Source organism: Pempheris klunzingeri, chromosome 24 (assembly GCF_042242105.1).
Source record: "Pempheris klunzingeri isolate RE-2024b chromosome 24, fPemKlu1.hap1, whole genome shotgun sequence".
In the NCBI taxonomy this organism is placed as follows: Eukaryota; Metazoa; Chordata; class Actinopteri; order Acropomatiformes; family Pempheridae; genus Pempheris; species Pempheris klunzingeri.
Window position 1 is genome coordinate 4,817,598 of NC_092035.1, and position 24,410 is coordinate 4,842,007.

General features: G+C 42.4%; 1 protein-coding gene across 1 annotated transcript in view; it reads left to right on the forward strand.

Moving 5' to 3' along the window:
* The first annotated feature begins 15,246 nt into the window (after positions 1 to 15,246).
* Positions 15,247 to 24,410, forward strand: part of LOC139223940 (receptor tyrosine-protein kinase erbB-4-like) — an 81,370-nt gene continuing 72,206 nt past the window's right edge. The window contains exon 1 of the mRNA XM_070855944.1: positions 15,247 to 15,439. Within this exon, the coding sequence (XP_070712045.1) occupies positions 15,247 to 15,439 (193 nt within the window). The remainder of the gene's footprint in view (positions 15,440 to 24,410) is intronic.

Genomic DNA, 24,410 nt, shown 5'->3' on the forward strand with positions numbered 1-24,410 from the left:
TGCAAATAGTTTTATTAGCGAGTGCTGCTTTAAGAAATTCACGTCCTGAAATGATCCCTCGGCTGTCGCAGACGTGGGGGCTTTAACAACACGCGCGTCTTCATCTTCAAAAGAGGGAACCCGAAGAGATGAATATATTAATAGCTTGATTGTCTTCTTTTCTATCTGAGGAAGACAAATACTGAGAGACTTGGCATACACTTCTCAGCAAAACACGGCGCTTTATCACATTAAAGAGGTTATTCACTCCCACACACCTGGAAGCCTTCCCTCTGCGGGCGCTGCTAGAGTTGTGGAAGTTCAGCTTTCAACATTCACCAGATCTCTATAGGTTTTTGTTTTTTTTTTTCTAATTTTTGCACGAGAAATGGATGCACTTGTTGCTTCCCAGCAAGAAAAAAAAATCCCCTGATCTTAATTAGTACTAGAAAACTTAGAGATGGGGTCCGGAATGAGATTTAAACTACTACAGCACCGTTCTGTTTTTTTCCCCTGGACAAACACCCCACCTGAAATTCACAAAAACATGATATAAATACTTATTAATGGACCTTGCAGTGAGATTGTTTTCATCCGGATTACATGTTGGCTTTAAATGTGTGTGCATGTCTTTAGTGTCAGGCTTTATCATCAAGTTATCAGTCCGGCTGCATGTTTCTGCTTCAAGACAACCTTGTTTATTTCCCTCTGGCACTTCCTGGAAAGTTGGGAAACACTGAGCGTACTAACAACGGCCTCTTGTACTTCTGCGGGGGAAGAGGGGAAGCCGAGCCAAGAAATAACCTCTCACTGCAAAGCGCAACTGAATAATGGACTTTCACTTGTTTCGGTCTTGTCTTGTTTCCTACAACATCCAAAGATTTTTTTTTTTTTTCCTTGCTGCTAACATATGAATAGTTACACCATGAGCCAGTCCACTCGATTGAACAATATTGTGTCGGGCTGAACTCAGCAGCACTTGTGTAACCGTGCTCTGAGATCATATGCCATTTTGAAGGCAGAACGTTATAGCTGCGGGACATATTATGAATGCATATTGCATTTTTATGACATTTCCTAAAGATGTCGTGGCTGGCAATGATTTCTACGATTTTTGCAATTGCATATTCCCCACAGTGTACCAACAGAAGTTGAATTTTCACAATTCCGCAGAGCTCCAGTGTTGATTAAAGCGCGCGCGGTGTGTTTGCATATGAACTCCCAAGTTCGACATTATGTGCATGCAAAAACATTCTGCATGTTTTTATAGTCTCACACATTACTCCTGGGGTGTAATGATGATGGCCCAAATAAAAGCAGCCGAAAGAGGCAAATTATGTTTTCAGCGAAAGACACAAAGAGCGTAGCCGAAAAACAAACAGGAATAATTATGTAGTTTGTGGATGATTTTAATCAAAGCACCCCCACCTGTACTGTCATCAGCATAACATGAATTTCTAATATTAGTGCTTCACAAACAGTTCATTCAAAAAAAAAAGCGTGGTAATGTTGTTATTGGGCTCTTTGGATGACCACAGTGCACCTAACCAGCCAAAAGTTAACAACTTGCACTTTACTTGAGTACTAAATTCTGACATCACTTTTTACCCCACTCCATTTATCATCCAGCTGTAGTTACTAGTTACTTCGAAGATGGGGATTTTACATATTACACACAGTTTCAACACTCCAAATCTAGTCTTAATCAAGTCTTTATTTTATTAAAACAAGTGGAAGTGCATTCGCTAAAAATAAACTGGCTTAATTATCTCTTTTTGTCTTTTCTCTACAAAATCAGCCTCTCTAATGCTGTCCACAGGAAGCACGGTGAAATAATCTAAGCACTGCAAGATGGAGAACATAAAAAAATGCTCATCGTAGAAAGCTGCTAAAATGAAGAAGTTTAAACTGTCATTAATATTTTTCTTTTTGGTCTTTTATTGTCGGTCATAGTCATAGTCATCAGATCATCTGGTCAAATCCATGAGTCACAGAAAGGGATGATTACAGCTTCCTCATGCTTCCGTAAACCAGCTCACCAGAGTTGTACCACTAACGACCTGACTGCAAGAGCCTTCGATGAACTGTGGATACACTTAATCTCTAAATACTGTTGTTAAATGGTACAAATTGAAGTGCTAAACCCCCAAATATGTGCACTAGGACAGACTCGGTGTACAATCAGTGGTGTTATACCTTAATACCAGTCTGCTGTAGTTGTCCTTGTTGCTCCATTATCCCTTTTTATTCAGCTTAGTGTTGTGTCGCTGCTGGGATATAACATTTCTCCCTGTGCAGTCTTAAGAGATGCTTTTTGAGTGTACCCCGATCCCGACATTGAGAGCACCCAGGCTTCCCCCTGGCCCCCTTTCCTGCATCTTAGAGGCGGATTAATTTATGGGTGTGTGTAAATTTTCTCCCAAAGCCTTTTTAATATCTGCCACTTGAAGCTGCTCCTGCTACGCTGAGTGGAAGGAACAGATTGCATTCCTTAGTGACATTTACACTGTGCATGTGCAAGTGTGTGTGTGTGTGTGTGTCTGTTTGTTTGAGTTTGTATGTGTCTGTGCTAATTTGGGGTGATTGAGTGACCCTCTGCCTCGCCCCTTACTCCCAGCCCTGATGTTGAGAGCTCCTATAAACGGCCACTGGTGGAAACTGCAGCAAGGAGGAATATTCTGGGTATAGACACACAAGAGGTTTGAGTTTATATCAAAACGTCAGGGTCTAATTAGCAAATGTTAGCATGCTAGACTAACATGGTGAACATCCACACCATCCGCTAGGGCTGAGAGATATGGGGAAATGAACTAATTACAATGTTTTTTTTTTTAACATATCTTCTATGTTTTTCACTCTAAACATGCAACAAATCATCCCATAGTCCAATAACCTGCTCTTTCCTGTCGACCAGGCCTATGTGCGACATCAAAATGAGATGAACTGATCATGAATCGATGAGTAATATCTCTTTATTTACCCACTGAATAGCAAAAACTTTCAATCGCAGAATATCGATCACTTCAAGCCTTGCAAATATGTGATATAATCATCATGGCTGGACTTTTTTTTTTTGTGAAAATCTGAGTAAATGGCCACAAAAGACTGCAGAACAACAGGGCTGGCTGGTTGAAACATTAATATTTAAAATTCATATGATCTCCAGTCAATTACAGCCACAAAGCACACAGACTGAAGTGCAAAGAGTTTGGCTCAGCCAGGTAATTCCGTGTTGCCTTTTTGAATCACAAAGAGTTCTGCTCTCGGTCGGTGATCCCTGCTGGGCGGTAGTCGGCCTATTTGACACACTGGTAGTGACACTGGTTTTAGCCCTACACAGCCCTGTGATGCTTTTTTTTTTAAATGAACAGATACGAAGTGTTGCTTTCCGTTGTGGCCTCGGCAGCAAGGCCGCTTCCGCACAGTACCCGACTCTGTTGAGCGTCGTCTTGAACCCAAAACATGTCCAGAAAACCAATGTACTGTTCCCTAACACTAAAGCCACCTGTTGCTCTTTATTTTCGGTTCTGCCGAGGCCGTTTTCACACAGTAGGACTTCTCGGTTTAAAAATTCAGCCCTGCCATCCACAGTTCCTCACTGTTTGGAGTGCAAATGTGTCTTTCTCTTTTGTCGCAGCACTTTTTCTTTTTTTCTGCTGTTACACTGTGCTGAAATGACTGTAATTCCAACAGAGCTACTGTTAAGTCTGTCCTATTTATTATTAACTAGTGTATTGTACATATTCTTGAAATGCTTCGGCAGACAAACACTCCTCTCTCATACCTCTCAACCTATTATTATTATTTCCATATTCTAGTTATTTCCATAGTGGCTGAAAACCTGCGTTTCCATCTTGCTCAGTAATCCACCGTGCTGCCGGATGCCTGCTGATGCCTGGAACTGACTTTGGGCTGAAAAGTACGACTCTTTGCTTCAGGAAAAATACATTGTTTTCGCTTGTAGTCAGTGTGAAGTCAAGCTATAGCCACTGTGATTAGTCACTATAGGCGCTTACACATGTAAAACCTTTTGTTGATGTAAAGATGTAAAGGCGCTCACACCGGATACAGTTGAGAAAAAGTACAAGTGAACGTGTCTTGACAGGTGTCCAATTACACAACTGATGTCAGCATCCATCACAGCATGGGGGATCTGGACCTACGTTCGTTTAAATCAGCTATAAAAGCCAAAAGGCCAGAGGCTGCAGTGGAGATGAGCTTTACCCCATTGCTGTGTATTATATATCAAATTGAGAAATCTTGTGTTGTAACTGGCGTTTGTCGCGTGTGCTTTACCTCAGATTTCATTACGCAGTCAAGTTGATTTATAGCATGCACATGTCCACAAACAAACACACAGGTGTGCACTCGCAGGCACACACACACACACACACACACACACACACACACCTTGTGTTGCCACAAATCAGGACATCCATCTCCCATTAGGGCAATTTGATTCCAGAGTAATGAAGTAGTTTAGCGCTGAAACGTGGCGCGCTTCGCAACCTGCTGATGATGCCACTGCCGTCATTTTCCACTGAGGCAAGATGGCTGACACATCCCCTTCCCTATCCAACACACACGCACACACTTTATAAAGAGACAAGACAGATCAAATCTGACATGGTTTAATCAGTCCCACAGCTGCCTGGTTACCTGGCCTGAATATTTTTGTAGTTTATAAATTCGACAGTTGGGTGTAAGGAAGAGAAATAGTGTTTGGCTTCAGTCTGCAGGACAGCGGCGCCATATGAGAGTGTTTTTCATGAGAGAGGTCGACTGACTGAAGAGAAAGGCAGGTAAAGATCTTGTAGAGGCAAAAGTTTTCTTACTGAGTTCCTCTTAAAACGAGTAGTTAACACTGCATGTTACAGTAGTAGTTGTAAAAATCTGTAGTTTGACTTATTAAGCCATGTTTTGTTTGAGGAAAATTCAAAATTTGACAGTTTTTCTATTAGAGTAATGGCAAATTTAGAATATTTCTTTAAACCTTTGTTATTTTAATGTGTAAAAAAATTAAATTCAGTTGGATTTTTTAAAAAATTTCAATCAATGAACAAGCTACTATTGTATTTTTATAAAAATGTATGCTATCCTTTTCACATAATCTTCTCTCATACACCATCATGGCTGAGTACAACGAGAGAGTGTAAATGTAGTTTTTGGAGAGAACAGAGACACATAATGTATTTAAGCATTGCATGATTGTGCATGAAGGAGGGTTTCCTGAGATTATGTTGCCCCGTGAGAGACCAAGCATGATTTATGTCCTCGGTGACCTCTTATAAACACAATCATCACCTGTAACTTCCATTTTGTTTCCATGCATTCACAACCGTCCACACCGGGAAATTCATATGTGTTGTCTTCTTCCCCACTGACATAAATTGATTATCCAAGCAAAGTCTTGCATTGTCTACCTGCGGCTGCGTCCCGCTGCTGCACCGGGCCCAATCATCAATCACTCGGAAAGGCCGGTAAGCACCTTTTCTTCCCGAGAGGAGTGAGCTGACGTTGGGCCTCACAGGCCACTCAGCTCCTCCTTCTCTCTCCTCTCCCTGGACTCATCGGGGGCCCCCCCCTGTGGAGCAGATTTGCCCCCTACCCTTCGGGACTCTGCCAGCTCTGAAAATCTCAACCTAAGCTCGGATGACCATAAATAATGAGGGACTTAAATATGTGCTACATGAGCCTAGGTGCAATAGGATATAACGTGTTTCTCACTTTTTTCCTCCATAGCTACTGTCAGGCAGGCAGAAGCCAGCCTGTGGCTGACGTGCACTAGCTTTGTCACATAACTGCATTATGTAGGGTCCCCAAAGGCTACAGCATAATGCGATACGCCATGCGACTGTTGCTGGGTTGCTACAACAGCCTCGCCTCATGAGTTATGTATTAATGTTTTCACTGCGGCTTAAGGATCAGATACTGTACTGCACTGTCACTGTTTTAGTTTTGCCTGCTAATGCGCTGCAAACTTTCCCCTTTGGTAATTTTAATTTCAGAGTCAGGGTCTTTACTGTAAATGCGTCTTGACAACACAGACGCCTCACGGACGCCGCTCATGAAACAGGCTTATATGAGATTGTCGGGCTGTCTGAGACAATAAATATCAGCGCCGAAAGCCAGTAGCACAGCTGCTGCTGGAGGCACACCCCTGGATATCAACACACGGACGCACGCATCCACAAACACACACGCGCACACACACACATACACACACACCGTGTCATCTCAAAGTCATTGTCAACACTAGCTGGCAGTGTTGAAACTGAAACATGTCAGTGTGTGTATCTGACTCTGAAAACTTGCCCTTTAATACATTCAGTGGCAACTTCACTAATTGTGATCCAACAAGGGAAAACAGTGCGTTTATAAATCAATCCCTAAATTAAGCTTAAAATTTTAATTACTTAAGGAAATTGCACTCTGACTGATAAATTGCAGTTATCAAATTCGGTCTCCTCTCCACTTACCCACTATCTAAATTAAGCACATTAAGAATATAAATATTTGAAGATTTGTGAGCTCCATGCTTATTTAAAAAAGAATACAAATCACATTTTGATTAGACTTCCTCTGGGTCTCGTCTTACCTTAGTAGATGCTTGCTTTCTGGTATGTGATCACAATTCTGGTATAACTTAATTCAGGACAGGCTGTGAGAGTAGATATTATTCCACTGAAAACCCATCCAACTAAAGGCTTTTGATTGAGCTGAGCAAGAAATTGACTTCCCCTAATGTGCTGGTGGAGAAGCTAAAATACCTTAAAGGGAAACGGATTTCAAGCCGCTCTGCGCCACCGACATGAAAAGTGGTGCGTGGGTTCAAAACAGTTGCCCCTCTATGTTTGATGTGATTTCTATTTGAAGTGAGCAAAAGCCCCACCTTCCCCCATCTGCACACTTTTCACCCTGTTGATTCATCTGAGGAGTACCTCAGGGTACTATCAGCAAACTTGAGATGTTTCTTACAAGTCCTTTAGAGGAGAAGATCCACCCCCCTCCCCAAACCCGGCACAAATACCTGTAGTGAATGACTCAGTCATTTTCATGGTGACATTTCATGCAGCTGGATTTTCATTTATTTCAAAGTCAATGGCCCTCCTCTCAAAGGCCTTGATTTTTTTTAAACAGGATTTCTTAAAATCTTGAATGTCACGCCTGAGTGCTCTCAGCATATTTAGCAGCCAAACAGTCGCATGAGGTGAAGGAGTGCATACTTCTCTTACAGAGCTCATTGAAGCGAATTGGTAAACAGGTCCCTGCCCGCCCATTGACTTTGCTGCCGTGTGGAGGAGTCAGATTGCGCCGGCGCTGCAGTCAGATCAAACTGTTGAGAGTCGGCAGTCTTGCCGCTGACATGCGCCACTGCACTCTCCTTGACTCACTGGCAGAGTGCTCTATATCTATGGAAATGAGCCATAATCACCATAATATGTGTCCCATCTCTTGTATTTTATAATGGTGTCATTATACTTTTTTTTTTTTCCCTTGCGTGATGCCTTTTCCCCCCTTCCCCTTCTCCTTTTCCACTTTGCCTCACCTTCCCCTCTGTCCACGTATCCACCCTCACCCCTCCTCCTTTTCTTCCACCTTTGCCGAATCCTTCCTCCTCCCATCACTCCTTCTCATGCCATCTACCTCACTTACACTCTCACTCATCCAGATGACAGGAACAGGTGCACTATTAATTATGCTTTGAAATATATCTCCACTGTGCTCCACTTCCCTTGCCCTTATCATTGTGCACTTCCTGCAAATGCCTCACTCCTCTGCACCTCCTAACCCTAAACTTCTCTCCTCTTCCTCTAGATTGTTGTTTGCTCTTTCACTTTGACTTTCTGTCTCCTCCCTCCTTGGTACCATTTTGCCGCCAAATATTTGCATTTTTATAAAAGCAGAGAGAAGCTCCTGCTATTTTCAGGCCTGTTTTGTTGAGATTACAATTTAATTGTGTCATTATCTCGAGATATCAAACTGTTTTCACATGATCATGTCCTAACTATCTCATTATCTCAAGAACTCAGGAGTTTGTAGTGCTCATGTTTGCTATCCCAAGATAACAATTGCATTACATCGTTATCTCAAGGTATCAAGCTTTGTTTTCTCATGAGTACAACTTAAATATCTCATTATTTTGAGATAACAAAGCTGTGTTTTTATTTATCTATTTATTTTCTCATGGAGAGCCAGCTGCCTCACCCCGCTGATGTTGTTTAAGAGTCTAACCAAATCGGCTTAGCCTGATGAAAGCGACACTATCAAAGCAGGAGACCAGAGTAGATTAAATTTGAGGAAATGAATAAGAGAGAATTAACCCCATGATGGAAACAAACCCACTTGGATATAGGCTTCAGTAGCATCTACAAGTGGTGAAATAAACAGCAGCATCATGGTTTATTTAGGACGTGACGGTGAGACGCAGACAAATCAAATCAATGTAAGGTTCTGAGCGCTATTTCATAGAGAAATAGTGAACTTTTTATTCCACTGCGTGACGGTGTGACAGCTGTGTAGTGACTTTTCTGATCACATAAAATATAACATGTTTATGAAATACATTGTACCGTTAAAGATTAAACCGGCCTCTCTGGCTTGTGATCTCTTGCGAAAAAAAGCTGCGTCTCATGGTTCCACTGACGGGGTCTTACCTCTGAACTTCAAGATTCAGTCCAAAATTCAAAGGGCGAATGTGTGCAGCAGTTCAGTTCAGTTACAGTCCATCACAAAACAAAACAATTATAATATACGCTGATGTATAACCACGTGTGACATAATGGAAGCTATCTGGAGGTTGAGAATAGGGGCCCAGACACTTGGCAGATACCAACTAACTACTAATTACTGTCACATATTCAAATTTTGGAAACTGCATGTATTTTACAGCAAGATTTACAACCTACAAGACAAGCCAAAGACCCTATAACACTACAAAACTAGACCTGTCGCCTAAACCTAAGAAGCTACCAGCTGATTCACACGTCCAGAAAAGTAACAGCACATTTGAATGGGTTTTGTAGCAGAGCAATTAGTTTAGAAGAGTTCAGCAGAACTTTGGTTTTTCCTTTACAGTTAAAGGAGGCCGAACAGCGAGTTGGAAACCACCGGATTAAACTATTCAACAGCACGGTAAATAATGGAGTTAAAATGAGCTGTGTGTCAGCCAGCTCCAACTCTAAGATGCTGCTTATACATTGATGCATCAGTACTTGTAATATAATCATGTCTTCCACCAATATTAAAAAATAAACACAATTTTTCCGTCAGAACGTGTAAGAAAAACATGAGAAAAGCTTCTGCTAGTAATTGACTTCCATGCACTGTATGTGTTAGTACTTAAAATGGCTCCACCTGGCTTCTACTCTTTTTTCTTTTTTTTTTTTTACCTGAGGTGAGATTAGACGCTTGTAATAGCCAATAAATCAGATTTCATGGCTTCAAAGATCACAGTTTTTGCTGACTTCCTCATTCATTGTGAATTGTCTTTTGAGTGTCCTGACCTTGATCCTCTTGGATGTCGAGTGATGGAACTCATGAAGGGGGAAAAAATAATGGCAAGAATGATCCTTTTCAAGTTATGTAGGCGGTGAACGGTTCGGTTCACTGTTTAATGTAGTATACACACACATGCAGATAGAGAGCATACAGTGATGATGTTTTTAATTCAAACCTCTCCTTAATTCTCCCTCTTAAATTCTCTAATGCAGCGTTTCTCTCTGATTCTGGGGTGAGGCCCAAAGGCGATTCTTGGGAAGACAGAAACTGGAGAAATATTTATGCAAATCTTTTGGCTTTGCTTGCAAGTTTCCCTGAGTATCTGCAAAGTAAGTTGAATGAAAAAAAATATTGTAGACATACAGGCTATTGGCCTAAAAACACAACACAGTTTGGTAATTTAGCTTAAATAAGTGTCTGTTAAGTCATATTTTTGTTGAAATTGGAGCTTCCCAAATTCTGTTGAGCCAATAGTCATTTCCTTTCATCTGTATTCTGACTTTAGTGTTCACCTCTTGTGCTTTTTCTCTGTTCTTAGCAAACTGCTGCTGGATTATGACACGAAACAGTTGACTGTGAATGCCGACAAAGCACGTGTTCATTCATTAACTGGTAAAGCTGCTCAGTTTCCAAGACAATTGTTGGTTTGTTTCCGTTCTGACGTGAATACAAACAGTCGTCCTTCACAATCAGAGTTGCTGCATGATGCCGTGTCATGCGAGTGTGTTTCCATGCTGTGACACGCGGGAGACATTTCTCTCTATCTGGAGGGAGTTGCTGGTGCCTGAGCGAAGCGATTCACAGCCTCACATCGAGCAGTCTCTGTTTCCAAGACAGCGCGGCCACCTTCCTATCATGATTACATTGTGAGGAGTAAATAAAGCACTTTGGGCTCGCCTGCCTTGGCCTCAATGCAATGTATCCTGGAGATGCAAAGGCCAATTTACCAACATGTGAATTTCACATTTGCCCAGAGGTAAACCAAAGAAGAGAGGAAACAAGCCCGTCGGGGCTGCATAGGATTCTGTTTGACGGAGCGCTCCGCACTAGGCCGCTAATTGCCTGCGATTGATGGAGAAAAGCGCTAGAGGAAACGTTCAACTTGCAATGCATCATGGGTAGTTGACCTGTGTCGACTAAGTCTTGTCTGTGCCTCGGGGCAGTGTTTCTTTCTGTGCGTAGGTGGAGGTTATCAGAATATCTGAGGCCCGTGTGTGTGTGTGTGTTGAGATTGTGTAAATGTGCGAGTGAGTAAGAGAGAAGAAGGCGAAATTCTTCACAAACCCTTTGTGGCTCTCACAACAGAAACACACTCTGATCCATCAGAGTCAAACTGGAATCAAAAGATTCAGTCAAAATGGTATCTCAAATAATGACCTGGACTTGTGCCAGACTGTGTAAGGATTTTAGTGTTTTTTTTTTCCTTTTCTGAGCCACTTTAATCACTTCTCAGCTCTAATGTCACAAGCTGAGGTCCGTTTAAAGGCAGGGTGAAGGGAATGAGGTATGTGTGTTGGCAATGAAGGGTTCATGCACCTTGTTAGTACAAATTAGCCCTCCCACTCACCTTGTTAAGTGTGTATTTTTTTTGAGAAAAACACAAGGGAGAAAAAAAAAAAGTCAGTTTATCGGCCCACTGTCCACCTTGTTAAATCTGAGCACATCACCCATGAGGCAGCAGTGGGCAGCTTCTCCGAGTAACATCCTTCAGCTTCTGTGTTTGTGTTCCTGAAACTGAGCGCGGTTGATGCGGCAGGACAGGAAATGCAGGTGCTTGTATTTACTTCCCTCCGGACCTCCCTCCCTTTTTGTCTCCCTGCTTCCTCCCTCCTCCAGCGCAGAGGAATGCAGATAAATATTGATCTAGAAAGCTCTCTGGAAAAAACAATTTATGGCGACGGAAGGAAATTAAATAGTGTCAAAGCGAAAGAAAATTACTGAGAAAGGGCAGAGTAATCCTTTAATTTAATTAGGTAAATTACAACAAAAAATCCCTTCTAAGTCTGTTTTTTTCTTTCTTCTGCCTGCTCTCTCCCTCTTTGCTCTCCCTCACTCCCGCTGGAAGGCTTTCCTGCCGTTGCTAAGCAACAGGGAAACAGTTTTTCTTTGGTTTTGCTAGCGGGTCCCGGAGGCTGGCAGGGAGAAGGGGGCACAGTGGAAGCACTGTGGAGTCTGCCAGCAGCGGAGTGCATGCCTACAGCTGGGTCGGGTTGCGGAGCAGCCCTCCCCCGTTCCCAGCCATAGCGCCTCTGGCAGGCACCTGGGGGTTACGGCGGCGTTAATGATACGAGGGCAAAGTCATGAGGCACTCCGGCCCCCAGCAGCAAACACGGGGTCGGGGTAGGGTCAAAGTGATGAAACGGCACGGCTCCTAACCACGGGGCCGGATCAACGAGCTCCCCGGAGAAGAAAGCCTTTTTTTGTGTGCTTTGTTTGTGGAGGCTGAGTCACAAGTTGCATAGAGCTGCAATAAGTTGCACAACTTGCTAACTCTCTAACAAACAGAAAAAAAAATCACAAAACCTATTTGACAGAAAATGATTTCACCAGGGGGGCTTTGACAGGCAGGGGAGCACCTCACAATAGAAATCCTTTTTACAATAAGTATGCTAATCAAAGCCTCCACTGAAACGGATTCTACTGCTCTTTTTATTATGTTGTTCTTTCTCTCTTCAGGTGATTGACACATTGTAATCTTGCTAATAAGCACCTCCACTGTCTGTATCCTGCCTATTGTGTTTGTGTTACAATAGGCCAACTTGGCAGGTGTGCGTGTGTGTTTGCCGCGTCCTCCTTATAGAAGCAAATCACAGTTACCTGGTATTATCCTGAAATGCAGGTACTCTGCATGCTGTGTCCTAACTGTCAGTCTCCACTAACGTCCCGCAGGGGTCAGCAGCCAATCAAACCTCACATTACTCATATCCTCCCTCCCTCCTAACCAATCATCTTGGCTGTCTCTGCTCATTAGGATGCCTCTGATGTTGCCCATTGCCTCAGAACCTCTTCCCTTCATGCCCTGTTACAGCATATTTAAAATGCCCTCCAAAGAGAGGTTACTATTTAATGATCATTGAGAGTTTGAAGGCATGCCAGTGTTGCTTGGTGCTGCTTTGAGCTCATACTGTATACAAGATTTACATATAAACCAAATCACAAATGTTAAAGCCAGCTCCTCATATCCTTGGATGAGACAGAAATGATTGTTTTTGGCAACAAGGAGGAAAAAAATGAATGTTATTGCTCGATTTGATTCCAAAGCAGACGGAAACTGAAGTGAGAAATCTTGGGTGTTTTAATCGACTCAGATCTGAGCTTCAGTAGCAACTTCAAGGCAACAGCCAGAGCTGTTTATCATCTCAAACAAATAGCCGGAATTAGAATCAGAGAAGCTTATTTGTGCCTTCATTTCAAGCAGGGTGGACTACTGTAACACCACCAGATGTCCAACGATAACCAAGAAGACACTGGCTCCCGGTTACTGGTAGTCACGTGTTAAAGTGTTGCTGCAAGTCTGTAACTCAAAAATACTGTTTCTCTGTGAGGAATCCGTCAACTGGTAGAATCTTTTAGCTACTATGCTGCACACACATCCTGCATCCTGTTGATCCCAAAATGTGGCCCTTGAAATCTCTTACCCGAGAAATTATGAAATCTAAATCAAACACTCGCTTGTTCTCCTGCACTGTTATTTCCTCTGTAGCGCCTGTGGCAACTGCACTGTAACCGCTTTTTATTTCACTTTATTTCTTTTATTTTATCTATTTCTTTTTAAAATTCCAGTTGTTTCTATCCCGATCTTATTCTGTTTTATTGCTTTTTAGTGTTTATTGCTTTGAATGCCATTCTAACGTGTTTCTTTGCCTGCGAAAAGCACTTTGAATTGCCTTTGTGTTTGAAATGTGCTGTATAAATACAGCTGCGTTGTGCCTGTTGACTCTTACTGGTTCTTGGCACTTGGATAGAGGAAGCTGGAAGATATATCTGAGATTATATGCATCTCTGCATGTTTTACACCCTCTTCGTGGCCCTGCGTGTACCACACTTTGAAAGAAATGTCTAACAAAGAAGAAAAGGCAACATTTCACAAAGAAAAAGAGCCACATTAATAAAAATGCGTTCCCGCCAACTGCTGCAAGTGGTGCTTCCGTTGTACAAGTCGGTGCTGAACCTTGTAAGCTGATCTGTTTCCTTTGTTTCCCTCCACTTTTAAATGTAGTGTTCCAATTAGGCTTGTCAGTGGTCGGTGAAATGTGTTAGTGTGGCACTTAACAGCTGTTGTATGTGTGTTTGTGAGTTTTTCTCCGTGTGTGCATAAGTAAGCTCCCGCTTCTGTTTGAGTGACTCAGATGAATACTGCATGGCCACAGAGAGGGAGTTGTCACAAGAAGGGAATAAGCTGTGTTATAGAGGACGCACGCAACGCAGCACATGCACATGCACACATCGAGCTGAGTTGTATTATCTGGCAATGATGCTGTATGTGAAGATGTGATCGGCTGCCAAATTAATTGATAGGGCTGTCAGCTAAGAGAAGGCTTTTTTTTTCTCAGCTGTCTTCTGTTGGGTTATTATCTACTGACAGTGCTGGGCATCACTGACCTTTAACCCTTAGATTTTTTTCTTAATTTGACCGCAGAATGAAGACAAACACTTTTGCAGAGAATTATAATAAAAATATTCTAAAAGTCTAAGAGCCCCATCCTTCAGCCTGACTTTGCAGTTGAATTAATTTTGCCTCATCAAGTGCATAATACAGAGGTAATCTGCCTGATTTTTAATGACTTCTGAGAAGGTCAATTGATGCACGATGAGGCAAGTTGAGGTCTGCCATGTTCTTCAAGCGAGGCACTTGGCTCACTGGATCTGTCTAGGTCTGCGAGGGATTCTGTCACACCTGGCTGAAAGTTTCTGTATTATGCCTTCAGCATATAGGATTTAAAATCGAATCAATCAAATGCAACAAATCTATTGTATTTGGCTTCGAAAGGACTGGTGTTAAAGATGTGATTGCTTATTGGCACTGTGTCATATTTGCCAGTATCGTGGCTTCTCAAGCCCCAAAGAACAGCTGAGAGACTGTAATCACAGGAGAAGTGTAATCAGTCTGCAATTGAGCTGACATTTTAATCATTTTGAGCTGCATGTCCAACGTTTTCATGAGCTTGACATTTCAAAATGCAAATAACACACCGTGCACAGAAAATAAGAAGGGATGCATTAACACCTTATGTGTATTCCATGAATCAGACACGGCTAAAAAAAAAAAAAAAAAAGGCTATTTGGCCATGAAAATGAAGAGTTGGAGGCAAATGTGTGAATTTCAGGGTGGTGAATAGAATATGCACTCACATAAATCCCCAACAACTCACTGACTCGAGGCATATCACAATAATTTAGCACTGGGAGGTTAAGGTTTTTGCTTCAGTTCATAAAGGTACCCTATCCTTTTCCCAACTAAAACAACTGGTTAAGGTTAGGAAAAGATTGGGGTTTATATTGGGGCTCCTGCATACTCTCCACCTTGCTACATAAAGGGTGCGCTATTTTCACACTGGCATGGAACACTGGTGTTTGAATTGTGAAGTGCAGAATCGACCAATATAGATGTAATTCTTGGGATACTAAGCTGCTTTTCCAGTTGTTGTTTCATTTGCCTGAACACCACTGTTTGATTTCTTCTTTTTTTTTTTTTTTTTTTTTACATCAGGCAAAAATGTACCTTGTGCGACAACATGTAATATGTGATTTTTTTTTTTTTCCCGCATGCAGTCAATCAGAGAAGTGACCGGCTACGTGTTGGTGGCTCTCAACCAGTTTGATTACCTGCCGCTGGAGAACCTGCGGATCATCAGAGGCACCAAACTATATGAGGGTCGCTACTCTCTTGCCATCTTCCTCAATTACAGGCGGGACGGGTACTACGGCCTGAGGCAGCTGGGCCTGCGCAACCTCACAGGTCAGAATCAATGCATGAGTTTTGACATGTTTGACGACACACTGCATAATCAACATGTCCGTGTGAAACTGCTCCACTTTTGCCTCTCGTTCTTTTCTTTCTCTCTTTCACTCTGAGTTGGTAAATTAACCCTTTAATGCACAGAGGTCACTACAGTGTGCAGCTATTCAAAAGCTGTTTTCTTGTATATGCATGAGTTTTGGTGGCATAGTTGCACATCAGCCACTACAGTGGAAGCTACTGCATCATCTCATCCACTGACTGCTGCCCGGTGGGAAGCCAAGATGGTCGACAGACAGCCAGAAACACCAAGTTGCTCATTTTTTTCTGTTCAAAAAAGAGACCGTTGCAGGTAAGAAAAATACGGGGACATCAAGTAACATCTAAGGAGTCATGCAATTGCTAAATCTTCCAAGTATTGGTTTTATATTGGGAGGAAATTAGGATTAATCACATGTCCACTGAATCACCGAACATCATGCATCATTAGCTATATTTCAACTACCGGACATGTAACTATATCTTTATAAAATTTGGGTTTCAAATCTTGTTTTTCATGCCTAAAGATGAATAAAAACACTTAGTAAAAAAAATAATTCATGCATGAAAGGGTTTAACAACTAAATCTGAGTAAGCAAGACTTTTTTCATGCATTAAAAAGTCCCCAAATTGCATATATTTTCTAGTAATTAAAATTAATCATCGAATAACTTCTTTTTGCCATATAGACTCCCTCAGCAGATAATTCATAGTACCTTTTTGTGAATTAAGGATGCAGTTTTTAGCACCCTGCAAAGTATATTGCCATTCCTGGCACTATAAATGCGTGTGCTTGACTTGTTTGTACACCCACATGTACAGTTTTAATAGGGCCTTTTTAATTAAGTCACAAAATTGGAACTCACCTTTTGAAGCTACGTATCTGCTCCTCTGGCAAATTAATCTTCTGACTTGCTATATAGATAGATCAAATGTCTGTGGAAAGTCCTATTTTCTCGTTAATTACATTTTTGTTTACATTCTCCGAAAAGGCTTGCTTCACGGAGGAAGTTTAAGGAAGTGGTTGTGCTATGTTTTATGTAACAGCTGTCCTTTTTTTTTCGTCATGTGAGAGGGCATAAGCTAAAGTGGATTGCATTTGTAAAGGGTAGCTTTTGTCTGCAGTAACTTTATCTTGGTATCAGGCCTTTGAGTCATGACCTTGGCATCAGCTAATCTTTGCCATTTTGGCGTTACCCAGTGGTGGAGTGACCTTCCAACTCCAGTCAGAATAACAGAAGCAAACATTATCTTCTGTTACAGGCTGTGAAACCATCTTTCAGAATACCTGCTTCACTGTCTTCCCGCTCAATCACATCACCTAACCATGGCTTTCTTCAAATTTTCTCCAAAAAGACAATTTCCTCTTCAGCTGTCCTGAATCGTACACGCAACTCTCACGGACTGACAATGGCAATCAGCCTGCTAAAAGTCCCCTTTCTCAGCATGTCAGGAGTCAGGTGTTGCCTTGTTCTTCTGTCTTGGTGGCAGCATTACCATCGCTCAGGGACAAAAACACAAGCTGTCGTAGGAGAAGCGCTGGCTGAGGGACAACTGTCACATACAATCTGAGGAGAGGCAGTGCAGCTTAGGGTCACTCTTTTTTGGTTTGCAGCATTTTTTGCTCTATTTGATGCTGTACTGTCTAGAGTGACAGGGAAGATGATAAACAGAGAGAAGCTGTGATATGGAATGACAGTCAGGAATGAAATGTTGTGTTGTGTTCCAAGAAAAGATGACGGTGTCCAAGGCTGTGTGAGCCAGTGTCAGCACTACGAGATGTACTGAGTGTCTGAGCATTGAGCGTACTACCGTACAGTATAATAAACATGTTGTCTTTCCTCTTGTCGGATTTTGGAGGAAATTTGCTGGATTTCTTCACGGCAGAAAAACTGTTCTTCCAGAACGAATGGAGCTAAATCTTTTAGAGCATCTCACAACAGCCAATGGAAAAATCGTGTCCAACACATATGTCCTCCAAAGTACAGCCAAAGAACAAAGACAAATTCATGAGAAGCTGCCAGTCCTCCTGACAATTTGTTCATACGGGAATATAAGACGGCATTTTTTTAGCCCTATAATCAAAAAAAAAAAAAAAGAAACTGCTATGTTTAGTACCTTTTTAGAGAGTTTTTAGAGAGTGCCAGAGAATAAACTGGGCCCAGTCCCGCCACGGACACACCACGTGGTATGTGCCCTAAACTGCCAAGCCACCAGGATGCCTCTGTTGTATCCCCCTTTGTTGTATTTTGCCCGAGGCTTCTTCTCTGGCATCGATCTGCCCGCTTCACACTGCTCTCCTGTGGCCGTTGCAGTTTATCCTACATCTGTCCTGTGTTCCTACTGCGGGCAGTTCTGTGTCAAATGTTTCACCGCGGAGCCAAATTAATATTAGTGTAAACCAGAAGTCACGTATGTTGCAGTCCTGAACTGCCCGCTGTGACTTTCGGAGAGGGAGCGCAAATACAGGGAATGTTCAACAAGCGTGATAAAATATTGGACAACCACGTATTGATGAGAAAGTGTTGAGAAAGTTGGACAGCAGAAAATTCATCCTGTGCTCTTATGCCGTTGACTTGTCGTAGTGTTTTTGTGATCGATGGTGGGGGATCAAACTGCGATCCATAATAAAGCACATGACAGATTTAGTGTAATAAGCAGCGTTTTATGGAGTCTGAACACAGTGATAAAGGACTGCAGAGAGTTTTAAAGATATGCTGACACCCCAAGCTGGTAAAGCACAGGGCCACTTCCATTCTGAGGAAAGGGAGGCCTCAGTGGACCTTTATCTCTGTCCGGCTCATGATGGGTAACTCATGCTGCTCTTTTCTGTTCTTTGTGTTTTTCCGTCTACCTCGGATGTCTCATGACTTGGATGTTCCCGTCATTCCTCAAACTGCACTAATGAATGCTTTTTTTCCCCCCCCGCAAACTAGGCCGTTGCTCGACCGCAGATAACTTAGACTGAAAGGACCGTAAACAAAGTATGCTAATAGTGCTTTACTTCTTTCCTCATTTCATGAGAAACAGCCTGAGCGTTCTCACCTGTACTCCAAGGTGTTTCGTCTCCCCCCCCCCCCGAGGCGAAACCGTTGCATGAAAAGTTCCACAAATGAGGCTCGTTTCTGGGCTGTTTTTTCGCCTGATAGAATGACCAAAAAAGCTGTCATCCAGCCAGCATACGATATATTTTGTTAGTTGTTTAGGATGTTTCGCTTTGTGCAACTGGAAAGATGCAGTTGAAATCTAAGCGAGGTATCTTCAAAAAAAAAAAATCCTTTCTGGGTGCAGTATGGTTTTCCTTGCATTATTTATGTCCACAATGCATAATCTACATCTTCGGATTTCTCTTATTTTCTTGAAACTTTTGGAGACTGTGTTGATCCTCAGAGGCAGAATTTACCTCTGGTTCACCGCTGTGATTCAGACTCTCCACCCGGCCCCCTGCCTGTCTGGTTGGCACTCCACACATCTCCCGTTTTAGCACATACTCAGTATGGGAGCCTCACATCGCTATCCCCTCGTATATACCATCTGATCTTGGTGCACCCCGACGCTGCAATTAAGCCAGATCCAACCATGCATATGGATCAGTGCTGTTCCTCTTGATTCCCTCCACTCCTTTGCCTGGGAAAAAAAAGGAATATACAGAGAATTTTCCCTTTTAAATAAGCTCACAATTAGGCCAGCAGATTGTTCTTCCTTCCTAATGATGACAAGGAAGCTACCATGCACATTTGCTTAAATTCATGTATGTTGAAATGTACTTATTTGTAATTCATTTTGCAGCCTACCACCATATCCAGAGGGGATGTACGTGCCCGAGTGAGAATATATTCAGCATTTCTCACTGCACACAATACATTAAACAACAGCTTCACTGCTACTTTATCCTTCTGTGGATTCACTACACAGTGGGAGTCCACAGAAAGCGTGGAATTCAATTTGGCTGTGGAGTCAGTATGCATACAGCTGTGCGGTCTTTACAGTAGCTGGGTTATAGTATTCTGAAACTCCTCTGATATCGACTTCACCCTATGATGCTCCTGCAGCTCCTTGTAAGCCTTAATAACGCATAACACCCTTGCACAACGCATGCACCGACAGCCACGCGAACTGTGTGCATGCATATAATGCGCCTGGCTAGACCCTGCAGTGCTAATTATCCCATGCTGCACAGTCGTGGTTAACCAATGTAAGACTCCCAGAGTTGATGAGGTGGCCCCTGTGAAATGGTTTTCAGGTACAGATATCTTTCTTTGCTTAGCTTTGCTTTGTTTGTGAGCCTTTTTTCGGGGAGTTTTTTTTTTTCCCTACCCTGTGAAATTGCCCATTTGGATGTGGGCCAAATGGCTCAACGTGCCCCAAAGAGAGCTCTGACTCCAACTTCCCATCTGCCCCTCCAAAGCAAAGGTGCCAGTCGTGCCATCTCCTTTCTTTCTTCTATAACACCTTTGCCTTTTCTCACCTGTTTTGCTTTCCTTAATGCTCGCTGGGACTGTAGTGGGATTGTAATGGCACTGCCACGGTTTCACAACCTGGCAACTACCCAAACATCACCTACTTTAAGGCTAATAATTTACCGCTGCTGTCTCGCGAATTGCAGCGTTTTTGTGAGCATTTTGAATGAATTTAGGGAAAATTAGCAACAGCAGTTGCTGCTGAGATTAATTGATTAATACACTTCATTATAATTAACCCCATGTGCATCTCCATTTTTAGAGCATGACTGTTGATTTACCAGTTCTCAAGCATTCTAAGCAAACAGTCACTCTGCTCAGCTACATCAGCAAAACAAATGGAGATTATTCTTCATGGTTAAGTTTTTTTTTAAGTTTGCAAAGTGATGATTGGAGGGAATCAAAAGAATTGTGACCTGATCACACTGATCTGCAGTGTCGGGGCATATTGTCATTCAAACATAGGTACAATGTAGTTTACTTAATCTGCACCAATTGCCTGAAGTAAATATTACATTTCATAAGAATCAGCAAAAAGTTTGCAAGTTTGATATTTCTCAGCGACTGGGAATTAGCAGACTTTATTTTTTTTTACCTGTTAGTTTCAGAAGTGTCATAAAGGATGAATTTGATCTATACAGTAAATCCCCTCAGTGGAAGTTATAAAGACCCAGCACATCAAAGATATTATACCCTCTGCTTATTTGAAAAAAAAGGGCACACACCTAAAAGGAGAATCCTACAGCTCACATAAAGACAGCTGACTGATGGTGCCTTTTTATGCAGCTGTGCTTGCTTTTTTTTTTCCCACCTCACTTTCAACTCAAAGTGAGGGACCTGGCCATGCTTATGTGCATTTCACCGTCAGGTTTGAGAAAAATGTGTGGTTCCCCCTAGTAAAAAAAGAAATGGAGGGAAAAGGGAACCATGGTAATTGTGTTTGGAATTTGTACAAAAAAAAAAAAAAATGTCTTCCAAGGCCTCTTTATTTAACATAAAGCTTGTGGTGTGATCTCTAAAAAGTGGTGTAATTACAGAAAGATCAAATAGAGCAAAAGTGGCTAATACTAATACCCACTCTCACTCTGGACTGTTATGAGGAAGAGGGAGAGTAGAGGGATGGGGCCCATTAATAATGAATTCAGTGTCATCATTAAGGCGCCAAATGATTAAAACATATCTCCCAGCTTCAAACACTGCTTTGCTACCCCAGAAAATGCTGCAGTCATGGATGTGCAAAGCGAGAGAGCCCTTCACTCTGCTTGTGAAATAAAGTTTTGCTTTTTTTTCTTTCATCTTTACCCCCTTTTTTTTTTTCTTTTGGAGTGCTAAAACACCACAGCACCAGCATTCCTTTTTGAAAACCGAAATAACACTCAGTGTTAACAACACTGTTATGTAATGTAATGCAACCCACAGAGCTGCTCAGACATTTCGTAGATATGAACTTTCTCGCCAAGCCCAGTTGGAAATCGTCTTTTGTTCCGGAGTCCTCTCAGTTGTGTTGTCACCTGGTGAAAACACAGCCCCGCCAAAGGAGCCACAATAAGCGGCTGCCTGTTGTCGCTCGGCGTCTCTCGTTGAAGAACAAGACGAGATAACGCAGCAGAGCACATCTTGTTAAGAAAGGTGACGTTCATTGACGTGCAGAGGCACAATGGGATGCCATGTCTGACTACGGAGTTTATTTTTCCATCTCTCATTTCTCAGTTTTGTTCACACTCTTGCACCCAGACGTCATTGTAATGCCATGCCCGGCTCAGTTTTATCAGTGTTGGGCTGTCAGACGCTGTGCTGCCGTTGGTGTTTTTTTGTTTAAATCCTTTGACAAGAAGACCCTCGGGGATTCGGGTTTGTCTCCATTAGTGGTTGTGGCACGTCTGGAAGGAGGGCAAAGCGATCTCTAATGGAATGGTAATAGTCCCTCAGGGCAGTGTGTCTGCTGCCCTGTACACCATTCTTTGATCTTAGGGTTCACTTCCCCGGGCTGACACACTGTTCTGCAGGTCAGTATCAGCTGACCTTGGCTAACTGAGCTACCTGCACGCCTAACAACCCCAAGTGTGCAGTAATGGCCCTCATGCCATAATACTGTATAGCATAACAGTGGAAAAACTCCCCCTACGCACAGCCTCACAATCCAGTTAATGCCCGATCATGTCTTTAAAGAGTTAGCATGGGATCGCGAGGAATTCTACCAGTAATGTCTTAAAATAAAATAAAAAAATAAAAATAATGTGAGCAGTTGAGTGAGCAATGTGAACAACTTCCACGTATACAGGATAAGTTCAATCAGCAAGTACAGTTTTCTTGTAACTCCTGGCAAGCGTACAACAAGCTCAGCACAGGAGAGACTGGGGAGGGAACATAATAAAGATAATCCCCCCCCCCCAGGGGAACTCGGACTCAGAACCTACAGGTAGGTGGTTGGTGGAGGTGGGGCTTGTGAAATGCTACATGAACTGTTGAACATGAGCAGGATTTACAGGTTAGCAGTGAAGCAGCGGCGTACCAGAGCAAAAAGAGAGCAGAGCATCGACGGTTTAAATGCACCATCCTCTTGCCGTGGGTACATGGATATCTGGGGGCCTTAAAACACATGACTTCATCATGGCATGCTCCAAATACAATGTTTAGGGTGGGTGAGAGGAGTTCTGTCTGAAAAGCTAATTTCAGAATAAAAAGTAAACTGAGATACAAAAAAAACTACATCTGAGCACTGTTTTGAAATATTGGCTGAATATTGGACAAATATCTGGTAAATGAATGAATATATTGATGAATATATCATAAGGATATATGCATGCTGTAAGAACAGTGGAGCAACCAACCAACCGATCAGGAGGTCACCGCTTTGTCAAGAGTTAATATTGTGTCGTTGATTAAAGGATTGCTGGGGTTGTGGAACCCTTTTTAAAACAAAGCTTAGATATCAAGCTGAAATTTATAAAAACAGTTTGTGACATTCTGGCAATGGGAGGTTTTTATTTGACGGTAATTACATTCAAAGCGCCTGCTTGTTTGTCTCGCCAAGAGGCACAGGCTACCCTCCTGACATTGCAACATATTTGTATGCTTTAGGGTCTGGTTAAAAAAAAAAAAAAGAAGAATGGTGGTTGCTTTGTCTGCATTCTCTCTGAAGTGTCTGTAAGCTGCTTGACTTTGGCAAGTTTTAATGACATTTTTATGTCCAGTATCTTTTTTTTTTTTAAGTACCCTGCCTCAGTCCAAGCCCCTCTTGAGATCTGCTGCGCAACTTCCACTCAACACCGCAGATCCAACAGAGTGCCGAGCGCAGCCAGTCATTACCGCAGATGAATATGTCTGTCCGCAGTATCTGTTGAAGAAGTCGCGCAAGCTGAAGGTAGAGTCGGGGGGAAAAATGGAGGAGTGGAGCCGTGCCGGACTGACTCATAGAACCTCTCACTAAATGTACTGTAGAACCAGATGGAGGCAATTTACTGGTCATAGTTGATTTGCTGGTGTGTGTGTGTGTGTGTGTTTCTGTGTCGGTGTGTCCAAATTACCCAAGTGGAGGGATGAGTGCAGAAGCTCTGTACCAGAAGATGACAAATTGCCCATTTAGCCCATTGTAGGTGTCAATTTTAATGCAGAGGGTTAGCTCTGATTCCGACACTGCTTAAGCATTTTGCCCCATGAAAATATGTAATGAGCGCAATTTGAATTACAAAATGCATGTCAGACGAGCAGCGTGTTTCTGTGTGTGTGTATGTGTGTGTGTGCGCCTGTGCACTGCAGGTGCTCAAACACACACACACACACATACATAAAGGCTTTAAAGGAACCTTTCTTGGGTTGCCTGACTCGAGAATGGACATTTAATAATAGCCCACATTTCAAGTTATGAGCTAAGCTGCTCAGCAGTTTTGCCGTCTTAATGGCTCCCCTATGGTCCATTCATAGTGCCCTCTAAATTTTAGTTTGATGTTCTGAGCTTGGGCAATTGTACCAAAACACTATTTCCAGCACAATAATAGAGCAGAGAGTGGACCGACTGTCTGGGTAACTCCACTGTAAAACAACCTATCACCGCTGTGGTGGAAAAACAACATGGGACAGCAATTCTGGGGTTGTTTGTACTTTGAGACTGTACCTGGCAATTTATTTGATGAGTGAGTTGCTTGACGTCTGGGTCACTGAGACCTATTAAAACCTAAGTATAGAACTTCAGAAACACATGACTGGTAAAAGTACTTTTTTTTTTTTTTTTTGCAGATTTGTGTCTTTTGTGAACTTCTGATTTTAATTGTTTGTCAAAGCTGCCCAACTCCCTAACTTAAACACACTGTAAAAATATTTTTAAAAAACCGTACACCGATAATGGCTGTGCATTGATAGATTCTCCACTAAACCCCCTTTGCACACACATACACACACATCAGTGCTGATCATTGACAACCACTGCCGTTTGTTACCTTGATTAGTATTCAGCAGCGCTCTCATCTCTTTGG